The sequence below is a fragment of the Lithobates pipiens genome, unplaced genomic scaffold (assembly GCF_037356315.1).
Source record: "Lithobates pipiens isolate NorthernLeopardFrog02 unplaced genomic scaffold, aLitPip1_a1.2 Scaffold_3, whole genome shotgun sequence".
Classification (NCBI taxonomy): Eukaryota; Metazoa; Chordata; class Amphibia; order Anura; family Ranidae; genus Lithobates; species Lithobates pipiens.
In genome coordinates, this window is record NW_027507790.1 from 217,624,396 (window position 1) to 217,639,417 (window position 15,022).

General features: G+C 45.8%; 1 protein-coding gene across 4 annotated transcripts in view; it reads right to left on the bottom strand.

The window, feature by feature from the left end:
* NIM1K (NIM1 serine/threonine protein kinase) overlaps nt 1-15,022 on the bottom strand; it is a 97,647-nt gene that overhangs the window by 18,298 nt on the left and 64,327 nt on the right. For 2 of the 4 annotated variants that reach the window (XM_077462789.1, XM_077462790.1), the window contains exons 2-3: nt 7,070-7,143; nt 822-1,690 (exon numbers count right to left, since the gene is read on the bottom strand). In XM_077462789.1, coding sequence (XP_077318915.1) covers nt 822-1,116 — 295 coding nt within the window. In that variant the 5' untranslated portion in view covers nt 1,117-1,690; nt 7,070-7,143. The remainder of the gene's footprint in view (nt 1-821; nt 1,691-7,069; nt 7,144-15,022) is intronic. The other 2 variants (XM_077462788.1, XM_077462791.1) reach the window with 1 other exon arrangement.

Here is a 15,022-nt window from a genome sequence, read left to right on the forward strand (position 1 = left end):
AAGCAGAGCATGATCCTTTCCCTTCAGAGACTGGGCCGCAGGGCAGTATTCCAACATGATAACGACCCCAAACACACCTCCAAGATGGCCACTGTCTTGCTAAAGAAGCTGAGGGTAAAGGTGATGGAATGGTCAAGTATGTCTCTAGACCTAAATCATATTGAGCATCTGTGGGGCATCCTCAAACGTAAGGTGGAGGAGTGTAAGGTCTCTAACATCCACCAGCTCCGTGATGTCATGGAGGAGTGGCAGAGGACTCCAGTGTTAACCCGTAAAGCACTGGTGAACTCCATGGTGAACTCCATGTCCAAGAGGGTTAAGGCAGTGCTGGAAAATAATGGTGGTCACACAAAATATTGACACTTTGGACCCAATTTGGACATTTTCAATTAGAGGTGTACTGACTTTTGTTGCCAGCGGTTTAGACATTAATGGCTGTGTGTTGAGTTATTTTGAGGGGACAGCAAATTTACACTGTTATACAAGCTTTACACTCACTACTACATTGTAGCAAAGTGTCATTTCTTCACTGTTGTCACATGAAAAGATAGAATAAAATATTTACAAAAATGTGAGGGATGCACTCACTTTTGTGAGATAATGTATATATAGTACATGTAACATGCCCAATCTCTGTACAATCTCCGAAATGTGAGGACCCACCTAAACAATCATTTAAGTTTGCATCCAATCGGGCAGACCACTGCAATATATAGAGAACTAAAGGCGTTTGGACAATCAGATTGCAACATGTACAGTTGGCTTTAGACAGGTAAATGTCACCATTTTTATTGGAGGCTAATGGCAGTTTAAAAGATTACCTTTGGTAAGCACATGAATCCCGAGTTTAACTTGTGAGAAATTCCCACTTCCTATCTCTCCTCGAAGTCGATAAAAGCCAATTCTTTTGCCAAGAGTGAGTTCTTTGACTGTCTTTTCATCATGTGACATGTCATGTGTCAACTTCTCAAAGGGTGTCAGCTTGCGCTGCTTCCCCTCTCCATCCTGCTCATAGCCGTCTGAGCGAGTATAGTCTTCCAGGCTGTCCTGCCGGTTCCACCTGGCGTACCTCTGATTCCCTCCTCCATTCACGTACATTGCTGTCATGGTCAACATTTGGGCGTCTTTAGTAAAAGTGTCTTAGGGCAAAATGTAAAGCTTAATGGTCACAGTTCACAGCTGCATGATATCCCCAAAAATGCCAAGACTGGACTTTTGTAGCATCCTGGATTGTCCAGATAGAATTCACAATAATGCACTAAAATTCCTTGATAATAAAAGGTTAATTGGTTTAAAATGAAGTAAATGTGTCCTTTAAAATGCAGCCACTGATTTCCCAAATCTTCCAAGTCCTTATGTGGGAGATACTGCAGCCCCTTTAGTTTGTTGTACCGGTACAGAAGTCTCTGTGTCCTTATTCAGTTTCATCCTCTAGCAGTGATCTGTGTTCTTCTTTACACTTTCCAAAATTCCGATATCCGGTATCTACTTCGGCTTTGGTCTTCCTCAAGATTCACAGATCTGCAGTGGCCGGCTGCTTGGGGCTCCAGGGAAATAAGTTACTTTGTAGGTCACGTGAGGAGACAGAGCGGGATTAAGCGTCTGCAATGTCACATTAGCCTCCTTAGGGTAGACAAGTCTGCATTAGCTGCTTGAGCCTGCTAAAAAGTGAGCCAGACGTCTAGGTTCACTAAGGAGAAAACAAAAGAGAATGTCATTAAGACTTATGAAAATCACTTTCCTCATATGCATGCAAAGAGACATGGTCTTAGGATCGGGTACTTTCTCTGAGTTCAATGCTGCAGAAAAATGTGCAAAAATAACACAATTACTAATATAATTATAATAAAGTTTCATTATGTATACAACACCAGCACAAATGTTAAAGTGTAACTCCTGTCAAAACTTTTTTTTTAAATTTTGGGTAAAGTAGAAAAGGATAAGAACATCTGCTGTCTGTATTACCATTGGGTAGATTTCTACTGACTTCCTTTATCGGTGACAACGTTGTCTTCTGGACAAGAAGTACAGGAAAATGTCCAACCCGAACACAGACTGCAAGAGAAGCCGATGAGGGTGCTAGCCTTAAGCTGGCCGTAGATGGCCGTGGCATCAAATTGTGTCCATTTACTGCTGAATCAGCCACGCAGGACCCCTTCATCAGGCACACATGCCTGATGAAGGGGTCCTGCGAGCTCCAAAACGTTGCTTCTATTTATTTTTTTGATACTATGTCATTAAAATTTTGGACCCAATTTTGGAGATCCTGGTGCACTGGTGACACTTCCTTCTCATCATTGTATTCAGGCAGCCACGTGTGCCTTGGCTGCTAAATACAAAAGCCAGCAGTGAAAATTCTTCCATCCATGTTTATAGCGTAGATGGGGAGATCCATCTATTTTCTCTCATTCAGGCCACATGATCAGTGAGGATAGAGCCAGCAGTGAAAATTCTTCCATCCATGCTTATAGCGTAGATGGGGAAATTCATCTATTTTCTCTCATTCAGGCCACATGATCAGCGAGGATAGAGCCAGCAGTGAAAATTCTTCCATCCATGCTTATAGCGTGGATAGGGAGATCCATCTATTTTCTCTCATTCAGGCCACATGATCAGTGAGGATAGAGCAGGATGGGACAGAAGTATACAGTAGGATTTAGTGATAATGAATTGATATAGGACAACAGAAGGCATTGATGATCAGTGATGGCAGAGAGTAGGATGGTACTGCAGAAGGTAGTGGGACTCAGTGATGGTGAACCAAGGCAGCAGTAGGGAGTGGGGTTCAGTAATTTAGTAGTTTAGTGATGGAGTGGGATAGGGCAGCAAGAGGCAGCAGGGTTCAGTGATGGTGGAGGAGGATAGGGAAGTAGTAGGTAGCAGGCAAAGGTAATGGTAGAGAAGGATGGGACAACAATTAGAAGTAGGGTTCAGTGATGGGGGAGTGGGAAGAGACAGCAGCAGCAAGTGGAGTTCAGTGATGGTCAACTGGAATAGGAAAGCAAGTGAATAGTGAAGGGCTATTACCAATGTGTAGGGATCAGAAGCGTCCGGTCTTCACCAGAGTCAATCAACATTTGGGGGTGACCTTGCGTGGTAGGAAACTCCTATTGTGTAGGAGTTAGAATTTAGTAGGTGGGCAACTATAGACAGCATATGAACTCACTCCTCTTTGTCCCACATTTTAATGGTGGTGCTACGTGATTGGCTGCTCTAGTACTCTGCAAGAAGTGGAGTCTTCAGTCCTTTGTAAGCACACAACTTGAAGCCAACACAAGGCTAACTATGCTTACTCCCACAAGCCAAATACAGTGCTGGTGTAATTAATGGAAGATGAGTAAAAGTAGTTGGTGGGCTACTATTAACATGAACCTGTTGATTTGCCCTACACGGCCAAAGCATATGCTCCTTTTAAGTTTAAATATCTTCTTATGAATTTTTTTTTTTTAGAAATAAGACAAAGTGATGGAACCTGATAACTATAAGTACGCTGCAAAGAATAAAGCCTTTCCCATTATCCCTCTGATACGCTATCAACTGGTTATTACTGTACCCTGGCCACATACAATTACATTGCACTGGGACAGTCAATCAAGACTGGCAGAACCTTCAAACTTCTTATATTTAGAAACTAGTAACAGTCAGAGGTTAAATGACATTCCACATCCACCTTGAATATAGAGGAAAGGTTATTCCAAGAAGTCCCTGAAACTGACAACATAGTGAGAAATTGAACATAGACGGTAGGGGTTACCAGTGTCAGATTCTTCACTCAGAGACAACAAATGAACAGAAGAACCAAAGAACTTGAAGTTGCATGGGAACCGAGAAGCTCCATGCACTTCATTATTATGTATATGTCAGTGCAGGCTGCTTCCATCCTTAGTGCTCCACTGTCATTGACATAGAGAAAATGAGGCCTCAGCAAGAGAATTTAATGTGATGAAGCGAGAGAAGCACCCTGAAGCTGTTTTTCATCATCAGAATTCTTCAAACATTGTATGACACAAAGGAAGAGCAGAGAATAAAACCCATTATGGTATTCAGCCATAAACAAGTACTAGCACTGTCCTTGTAGAGAATGTGACCTTTCTATATTTGTTATGATTATAAAAGAAGATGATTATAAAAGAAGAGGTTTTTTTAACCCAAGAAACAAAAAAGACAAAGAAAATGGACTGGACTCTGGCTCCTAAAGAAATAGTAAAAGAGCTAAAGGAAACCTCTACAGAAAGACATATAGTATGTTGGCTGGGTTGACCCCCCCCCCCCCCTATAAAAAAAAAGGTCTCCGACTTCAATACTTTTTGAGTCACTGACCCTGGGCAAGCATTCAATAAGTTCAATCAGAGGACCTGATCTACATATTAGTTCCGGGTTTCAATAAAAAGCAAGTCCATCCAGGATTTCCCTGTTATGGGTGGAGTGCAGGGAATGTAGAGAAAGAGCACCTTTGTCTGCCAGGTGGAGACTATACCAGCAGAGATCCTAGTCTGACACTGGGAGTGAGCACAACAGGGGGCAACACAGCGCCTGCATCACTGCCACAGGGAGACTGGAGCTTCCACGTGCCCTCTGCTTCCCACCGCTCATCACAAGAGGCTTTCAGGGAGAGACCGAGGGGCCCCCCTTCCACAGCAAGAGGTCACCGCAGCACCCTGGGGACTGGTGAGAGTATAATAATAATAATATTTGCCCATTGCTGATACTGCTAGCAGAGACTGAGCCACTGAGAGCAGGACATGAACTGTACCCAATCCATACCCTATGCCACAGTTATTCCAAACCTATAATGCAGCTAAACTTTTACCACATCTGAACCACATCTGCCTTGCACCTGTGCTGAGACTCTACCATACCTATACCGCATGCAGGTTAGCTGTACTTAAGTGTACCAACACCAACTTGAAGGGCCCCCACAATAGCCAGCAGAAAAAACATCTCAAAAGACTTACCCTCCCCTGCCCCTTTCTCTACCATTCTGCTTTTCTTTTGAACAGTGTATACCCAGTTGGTCTAGGAATAGCTGCAACACCATGAATGCGCTCCAGCAGTGTAGTTCCAGTAGGAGATTAAACATTACCACAGCTCACTACTGCACTTGAGGTGGCCTTGCTACTGTTTATGCTGATGTGGATGCAAAATGTTATCTTATGCATAATTTGTGTTATTACCATTGTTAATCAATTTTATGCTTGCCTAGTTAACAACCCTATTGGGTGACAATATATTATGTTTGCCTTTATTACCTAGTTTGGTGCCTGTTTTCTTTGATATAGTACTACTATTGAGTACTAAGTATTATTTTTTGGTGAACTCCTGTGATATTGTAGGTTTGTACATTCAACCTGGTGTGTCAGAGAGGCTGAGGTTCTTAAGAAGGTTGAGGCAAAGACCAGAGGACCCATCCTATTCAGCGGCTCCTATTGTAGAAACGCTTCACGTAATGATTCTGTCATGGAGATTCCCCCCCGGGGGGATGGTGAGTATTCCAACTCTCGTGAGAAAACACTCCATTCCAGTGCACCTTCTCCCAAAATTTGGGCTGCTCTGTATTTCACAGACCGCTGGATGGAGCCTTGGCTGCAGTTAGGTATATAATCTAACGGGGAAGAGAATTGGATTGTATATGAGAACGCCAAAGGGTTTTTGAATAGTATAGCAGTCAAGCTTATAAAGGTATAATGGTCAGGTGTTCACAAACTTTTTGACCATATGGCATGTATGTCAAATGGTAAAATCCTCCCCTCAACATAGCTGGGGGCCTGCAATACTACATATCCACCACTTACAATATCCCACTATCATTAATATCAATTGCTAACCCTTGCCTCAATAAGGAAATCAAACCTTGAGTTATGTACTCTAACACCTGCTTCATGTATGTAACTTTATGGTAACTGGATTGTGGCAATTGGGTTACTCATAAGGGAATAAATGCTGGGAATTCACTTTTATTTGATGTGCTGAAGATATCACTTGAATGAGTGGTGCAGGGATAATCACCATGTTCAGTTAAGTTTCATTTGTCAACACTAGATACCCTATGGTCTGGATGACTGAAAACCTTTATACAGTAGTCCTGTCCTAGCTTCCTATACCTTATAGTAGGGGTAGGCAACCTTGGCCCTCCAGCTGTTTTGAAACTACAAGTCCAATGAGACATTGCAAGACCCTGACAATCACAGGTATGACTCCTAGAGGCAGAGGCATGATGGGATTTGTAGTTTCACCACCGCTGGAGTGCCGAGGTGGCCTTACCCGCCTTATAGGGACTCCAGTTTTTAGCACAGTAAAACCTTTGTAGAACAGAAGGTATTTACATGTATGTTTGCATCACATAACCCAAAATAAGAGAATTATTCTCAATCTCAGGACAGTGGGCAAAGCCATGCAAATTATTCTTTTATACCCCATCAGCCAGTGCACATCCAGACCTGTTGTTGTACAAATATGGCCTAATTTTTAAAGAGCCATTTATTCACAATTGCATACAGCTTTTTCATGCTATTTGGCCATCATTAGATGGAAGGTATTTGCACATCCAATGAAAATGTATTTTTAGTAGAATTCCCAGTATTGACCGCCGGTCATTACAAAGCTAGATTTTTTTATATCACTCTCCCATGATGGGTTCTTGATATATTAGAAGAAACAAATTGGGGAGTCCAGCTGTTCTAAACTTTAATCGGACCTTGTGAAATGCAGTGGAGACCCAAACTATTGCAGGAAAATCTCAGCACCAGGGTCTCCAGAAGACAGAACTGACAGCCCATTCAACCCACCAATGCCTACTCCATTTTTAATCAAACCGATTTTGTGTTCATTTTTCAAGAGCAGATTGCAGACTTGCAAATAAAAAGAGATTGGCTATGAAGCAAAACACAGGTAGTAATGCAAGGCACTATCACATGTGGGTTTAAAGCACTTCTGCTAGAAAAAAATCTTTGCACAAATGCAAAATGCAGATTATAGTAAGTAATTTCATAAATCTGCATATAAGAAGCACAACATTCACATGAACAATGAACGTGTCTTTTTTTTTTGTGCAGTCTATTAATTGGATTACCTCTGATCGTAACTGAATATGAATGGACAACATCACAGACATTCATTGCTTCTGTAGATCTTGTCCATGGCAACCTAAATACAATAGACCAAAAAATAATGTTTACCGTCATGTACAATGAACCGAGATGAGTGTATCAAAGTAGTAAATGGCAGTTGGCCACCTGGATAAACATAATACATAACACAACAAGCCTTGTGCTGTGAAGCGTTGTGGAAATAAACATTATACATTACAACAAATCAAATGCTTGCTTCCAAAGGTGTTGTGTAGGCAAAATATGATATTCTCTTATGCCCTGTACAAACAATATGCTTTTCCGACAACAAATGTTGGATGTGAGCTGGTCGTCGTTAAGTCCGACCCTGTGTATGCTCCATAGAACATTTGTTGTTGGAATTTCCACCAACAAATGTTTGAGAGCAGGTTCTCAAATTTTCCGACACCAAAATTTGCCGTAAATTACGATCGTGTGTACATAAGTCCAACGCACAAAAGTCCACACATGCTCGGAATCAAGCAGAAAAGCTGCACTGGCTATTGAACTTCCTTTTTCTTGGCTCGTCGTACGTGTTGTACGTCACCGCGTTCTTGACGTTCGGAATTTCCCACAACATTTGTGTGACTGTGTGTAAGCAAGACAAGTTTGAGCCAACATCCTTCAGAAAAAAATCCACAGTTTTGTTGTTGGAAAATCCTATCATGTGTACAGGGCATTCAAACATATTTTAAGAGTACCAAACATGAACATGAAGTATATCTGAATTATATATTGAAGAATATTCAGTGTCTACATCTTTTCTAGAACCATTGTCAAGGTTTTATAGCTGTTTGTTTCACTGTTTGTTGGGTTTACCCCCTCTAACTGAACCGATGATCATAGTCACCAGGACAGAAAGTGACGGGCAATCCAAAATGTTTCAGTTGTCACTGGAGCAGGACTAGAGGGGAAATCCTGCAATGGGAACACCCATTCGGGAGACAACTGTCTCTGTTCCCCTGACTTTAAGTAATTTCCTTTCACTTCCTCTTGTGGCTCTGGGACAAAAAAGAAAAGGAAATCTCCCAAGAAGACAAAGTCAGAAAACAAAAAACAAAAAAAATTAAATTCCCTACTATTTCCAAAGCAACAAAAAACAAAACTTGAGCTGCTGTAAGAAAGAATGTTATTACCACCTGACTCCTGAAAATACTTGTGCTTATGCATCATTCCCCCAATGAACTAGTTACCAAAAAACTGGTGATCAATAATCTCACAGAGGACTATGCTCTTCTGGTTTGGCTATTTTCTCCCCCTAACTTACCTCTACTGTTCTCTTTCTTTGTCTTTTACTTTTCATTTTCTTTCTTTTTTTTTTTCTCCTTGCCTTATTCCATGCTCATGCCTTGGTTACAATGACTCAGAAGTGCACTGTTTTTTTTTACTACCATGAAGGTCAGCTTCAACCAACCATGGGTACCATGTTCCTATGTGTGGCTGTACATATTGGGTAGGTTGTTCCATGTGATCTTTAAATGTGGTGTTTTAAAAATCCAGACCAAAAATGTAAATTCCTGATGTCCCATTGCTTGTTTGCTCTATATGCTCTGTTTCATAGTCCCCTTTCACACAGGGGACTGACTGGGTCCACTTGTCCCTTTTCAGGTGGACCCGATTGGACCACCCATTGTTCTCTATGGGCCAGCGGTTGTCAGCAGACATGTGTCTGTTGTCACCCGTTGGCATCTGCTGCGGTCAGCTAAAAACAAAAGATACGCTCACCATCCGTCGGGGGGATCGGATGACAATTGGATGGAAATGGACAGGCAGTCAGTTTCCATCTGACTACCCCACAGAGAACAGTGGACATGGATCCGTCATCTGCCTGCTCAGTGGGGATCAGCAGACAGATGCGCTTGGATGAATTCTGCCCTGTGTGAAAGGGGCCTAATGGTGCCCGGAACATCTTCCTGTATTTTTGCAAAACCAATAAACCTTTATTCTATTAAAAATAGTGATGGCCAGTGATGAACACTGGAAAAATTACCCAGGTGTCCCCTGAACTTTGTCCTGTGATGTGATCTGTGACATGATCAAGTGCAGGGGCTACATGGGGACATGTCGCTGATCAGTCATCAGCATGTAGGCAGGTGCAGTCTACGTTCCCCACTGCAGATGACGCTCATCCACAGCAGCATTGTAGGGGGAGAGGAGGTCAAGAGGAACACAGTTCTTCTGTGGTTTCCAGGCACGGTATGATCTTCAGTACTGTAAAGCTTCTGTCCGCTTTTCCCTCTAGCTGAGCCAAGACATACAATCATGGCTGGAAATGCACACATTTTAAAGGAGAAGTCCAGCCTGAGCTCGTTTGGCTGGGCTTCTCCTATTGGTCACAGGAGTGCAATTTGTTTTGCTCTTCCGTGACCCATCACTGCAATCAGTCCAGGTACTGCGTCATCACGACAATAAAGTCTGGATCTACCAGGTGCCTGGACGGATGCCTGTCTCAGCCTTTCAGGGAGCTGCTGAGAGACTGAGACAGCCGCTCCCCGCCCCTCCACAGCTCAGTGCTCCAGAGAGCGTGGGGGGGGGGGGGCGGCAAAACACTGAGCTGCTGACAGTCAGTAGCTCTCTGCTTGGGAAGTTGGGAGAACAGAGCCATCGCTAGGGATGAGCTTCGTGTTCGAGTCGAACATACGTTCGACTCGAACATCGGCTGTTCGCCCGTTCGGCGAAGTCCGAACGTTTTGGTCCGTTCGTGCCAAATTCGTGTGGCGCTCACGGCCCACAATGCACTGCGATGGCGCTGTGCATTGCTGGCTCATGATTGGCCAAGCATGCACTGTGACCCCGCATGCTTGGCCAATCGCAGCGCCAGCAGCGAGGAGAGCCATGATTGGCCACAGGCAGGATGCCTGTGGCCAATCATAGCTCAGGCAGCGTAGTGCACGCCCCACACTATATAAGGCCGCCAGCGCGGCGGCCTTGTGTAGTGTGTTGGCGTCTGAAGCAGTGGGTGTTCTGTGTACCTTCAACACAGTACACACCGATCGTTTTCGGACGATTTTTGATCTTGCTGTTGTGTAGTGGTTGTTGTCTGCGTGCCCTGACCGCAGTATACATCGCTATATTCACCTCACCTATATAGCTAGTGATCTATCTTTTATAATAGAGCTTGCAGTCAGTAGTGTTAGGAGCTAGTGCGTGCTGTCTGCATGCTGTGTACCCAGTACACAGCGCTATATCCACCTACATAGCTCTTCTCTATTTGAGCCCACTTGCCATCTGCAGGAGTTATTGGAAGTTGTGTCTGCCTCCAGCACAGCACAGTATACATCTGTATATACCCCTTTATCTCTGGTGTTCTATAATAAAGGCATCTGCAGGAGTTAGTGGGTGTTGTGTGCCTCTAGCACAATATACACTACCCAACTGCTTTTTTACCCAACTCCCTTCAGGCCATTACCATGTCTGGAAGGCCAGCAAGGAGAGGCAGACAGGCGCGAGCCAATAAAAGAGGGCAAGCAGGCTCTGTGTCTAGAGACAACAGTGCTGGTCGTGGACGCGGTGCATTGTCATCAGCATGTGGCCATGGGACACGCTTGTCCTTCTTTTCGGCAGCTGGACATGTTGAACCGCAACATGCCAACGACTTGGTAGAGTGGATGACCAAGCCCTCTTCATCCTCCTCATCCTCTCTCACCCAGTCTCAGGGTACTTCACTCCTCTCAATGTCATCATCAGTGACTCCTTCCCTAGACCCACCACGTCCTCCTGAGGAGTCTCCTGAACTCTTTGAGCACAGTGTTGGGTACATGCTCCAGGAGGATGCCCAGTGTTTTGTAGCCTCTGATGATGACACTCAGCTAGAGGAAGGCAGTAGCGTGAATGCAGAGAGAGGGGATGCTCAAGAAGGACAGCAATCTGGCAGTCATGTTCCACAAGCTGCAGCATACTGCCAGGTTTGCTACAGCGATGAAGAGGGAGGGGATGATGAGGGCACTGACTCCACGTGGGTGCCTGGTAGGAGAGAGGAGGAGGAGGAGGAGGAGGCACATGTCAAACGAGGCAGGATGCCCTCCGGGGGCCAGCTTAGGGGCAGCACACTGACTGAATCACACCGCAGAGCTCCGCCTGTGCAGGGCGCTGCCTCTGCACGTTATGCTAAAAGTTCTTTGGTGTGGGCCTTTTTTGAGACGAGTGCATCAGATCGCACCGCTGCTATTTGCAACATATGTCTCAAGCGTATCTCGCGTGGCCAAAACATCAGCCGCTTGGGCACCACATGCTTGACCAGACATATGTTGACCTGCCATGCAGCTCGTTGGCAAGCGTACCTCAAAGACCCACACCAAAGAACAAAGCGGCCCTCTCCTTGCTCCTCATCAGCTGGCATCTCCAACCCCACTAGACCTTCAGTCCTCTCTGAAACCTGCTCTGAGAGGAATGAAGGTGTAGAATTAGGTGTGTCACAGCCAAGTGCTTCCGGGCACTCTGCTAGCAGTACACCCACGTCCGATTATAGCAGGCAAATGTCCCTGCCCCAGCTGCTTCACTCCCAGCCATCCACATGCCCAGCGGTTGAATGCTAGCTTGGCTAAATTGCTAGCACTTAAACTGCTGCCTTTTCAGTTGGTAGACTCGGCCCCCTTCCGTGAGTTTGTACAATGTGCGGTTCCTCAGTGGCAGGTCCCCAAACGCCACTTTTTCTCACGGAAGGCAATTCCGGCTCTCTACCGGCATGTGGAAGGCAATGTCCTTGCCTCGCTGGACAGGGCGGTCAATGGTAAGGTGCATATTACCGCTGACTCATGGTCCAGCAGGCATGGACAGGGACGTTACCTGTCTTTCACGGCCCATTGGGTCACTCTTCTGGCAGCTGGGAAGGATGCAGGACAAGGTGCAGTAGTGTTGGAGGTTGTTCCGCCACCACGCCACCAAAATGCTACTATTGGTTGTGACACACCTCTCTCCTCCACCCCCTCCTCTTCTTCTTCCTCCATGGCCTCTTCCAGTGCTCTGTCCTCAGAACCAGCAGTGCTCCGTAGGCGTTCCAGGGGCTACGCAAGTACGCAGGCAAAACGATGCCATGCCGTGCTTGCGCTGGTTTGTTTGGGGGACAGGAGCCACACTGGGACGGATGTATTGTCAGCTCTACAGGGGCAGGCCGAGAGGTGGTTGACGCCACGCCAGCTTAAGCCAGGAATGGTGGTTTGCGACAATGGCACCAACCTCCTCTCCGCCCTCCGACAGGGACAACTGACCCATGTGCCCTGTGTAGCTCACGTCCTTAACCTGGTGGTGCAGCGGTTCTTGGGCAGGTACCCCGACTTACAGGATGTCCTGAAGCAGGCCAGGAAAGTCTGTGTGCATTTCCGCCGATCATTTAATGCCTGTGCTCGGCTGGCTGAGCTCCAAAAGGAGTTGAACCTGCCCAAGAACCGCCTTATATGTGACATGCCCACCAGGTGGAACTCAACGTTGGCCATGCTGCAGCGGCTGCACACGCAGCAGAGGGCCATCAATGAGTACCTGTGCGACTTCGGCACCAGGACAGGGTCAGGGGAGCTCGGATTTTTCTCACCACGCCAGTGGGGCATGATCAGGGATGCATGCACTGTTCTGTCACCGTTTGAGGAGGCCACAAGGATGGTGAGCAGTGACAGTGCATGCATCAGTGACACTGTACCTCTTGTCCACCTCTTGGAGCATACGCTGCGTGGAATAATGGACAGGGCACTTGAGGCAGAACAGAGGCAGGAAGAGGAGGACTTCCTTGCCTCTCAAGGCCCCCTTTATCCAGACAGTGTTCCTGCTATGCCACCCATCACACAGGAAGAGGATGAGGAGGAGGAAGAGGAGGAGGAGGATGATTGTGTCAGCATGGAGGTGGAGGCTGGCACTTAGCATCAGCAGCAGCAGTCTTGTAGGGATGATTTACAGTCCCAAGAAACACGTGGACTTGTACGTGGCTGGGAGGAGGTAGCTGCGGATCATGTTGTCCTTAGTGACCCAGAGGACTCCGGACTGAATGCCTCAGCTAACCTACGCTGCATGGCCTCCCTGATCCTGCAAAGCCTGCGGAAGGATCCTCGTATTCTTCGGATCAAGGAGAGGGACCATTACTGTCTGGCCACTCTTCTTGATCCACGGTACAAGGGTAAGGTTGCCGACCTTATCTTGCCATCGTATAGGGAGCAGAGGATGAGACATCTCCGGGAGGCCTTGCAGAAAGGTCTGTGCAACGCGTTCCCAGAGACTGGGAGGTTACAAACTCCTGGTCCTGGACAACGTGTTGCTGAGGCATCGGTCAGAAGGAGCGGTGGAGAAGGTGGCCGTCTGACTGATGCTTTCAGACAATTTTTTAGTCCGCAGCCCCAAGGTATGATCGGTTCCAGCAACCATCGCCAGCGTCTGATTTACATGGTGCAGGAATACCTAGGGGCAAGGTCAGACTTGGACACCTTTCCCACCGAAAATCCTCTGGCTTACTGGGTCTTGAGGATGGATCACTGGCCAGAGCTTGCACAGTATGCAATTGAGCTACTGGCCTGTCCTGCATCCAGCGTTCTTTCGGAACGCACCTTCAGTGCTGCTGGTGGCTTTGTTACCGATCACAGGGTGCGGCTGTCTACCGAATCAGTTGATCGACTGACCTTCATCAAGATGAATCAGTCCTGGATCACCCACAGCTACCAAGCACCTGAAGCTGATGTAACCGAATAATTTTTTTTGAAATATCACATCCCTTCAAGACTGCCTATGCTGATGCTGAGTGACTGTCCTGTTATGTTGATTGTCTATCCTCTTGCTCCTCCAATGATATGTTGGAAGAACATTTCTGTTTCTGGGTGATGCCATCAGCCCAATTTTTCTGCCCCTGTTTAACAGGGGCGTTTAATTACAATTTTTGATGCAATGCTTTGCAGCAGGGCTAATTCCTGCAATAAAACTAGAGTATATGGGAGAGGTTGCAGTGTCGTGGCTCCAGCACCAGTGCCTAAAGCCCAATTTTTCTGCCCCTGTTTAACAGGGGCGTTTAATTACAATTTTTGATGCAATGCTTTGCAGCAGGGCTAATTCCTGCAATAAAACTAGAGTATATGGGAGAGGTTGCAGTGTCGTGGCACCAGCACCAAGTGCCTAATTTTTCTGCCCCTGTTTAACAGGGACATGTAATTACAATTCTTGATATAATATTTCACAGGAGGGCCCGTTCCTGTGCCCACCCAGAGTAACTGTGAGGACTTATAGTGTTGTGGCACCAGCACCACAACCACCAAAGGTCAATTTTTCTACCACTGTTCAACAATGGCATGTAATTACAATTCTTGATATAATCGTTCACAGCAGAGCGCTCCAGCACCCAGCAAGAGTCACTTTGAGGGCTTACAATGTTGTGGCAAAACCAACACCTTGTTCCGCCATTTCTGCAGAGCATATAGGGCAGGCCCCTACTTTTAGACATCCAACTTACAAACATCTCCTACTTGCAAACGGAAGGAGACAACAGCAAGTGAGATGAAAAAAGATGGACGACAAAACTAATTATACAGGGGTGATAACCCTTCCCTATGTTTTTCAAAAAGCTTAAAACATTTTTTTTTGACTGGAGCTACACTTTAAAAATGTACCAGTTGAAAATTACAAACAGTTTCAACTTAACACAACAAACCTACACAGTCCCTGTCTTGTTTGTACCGCCTGTATACTGCTGTTCTGAGTATATAGGGCCTGGGGGCCACACGCATTTCCTTTTTTTAATATGGGTACGGGGTTCCCCTTAATATGCGTACAAGACCCAAAGGGGCTGGTAATGGGCAGGGAGGGCTACCCATGCCATTTTTCTCAATGATTTTCAACCATATTGCAGGAACCAGATATAACATTAAAACCGCAAGCAGCTTTAAATGACGTTATTTCCGTTAAATGTCATTTTGTGCAGGGACTGTTCTAAACACGGGAAACACGTG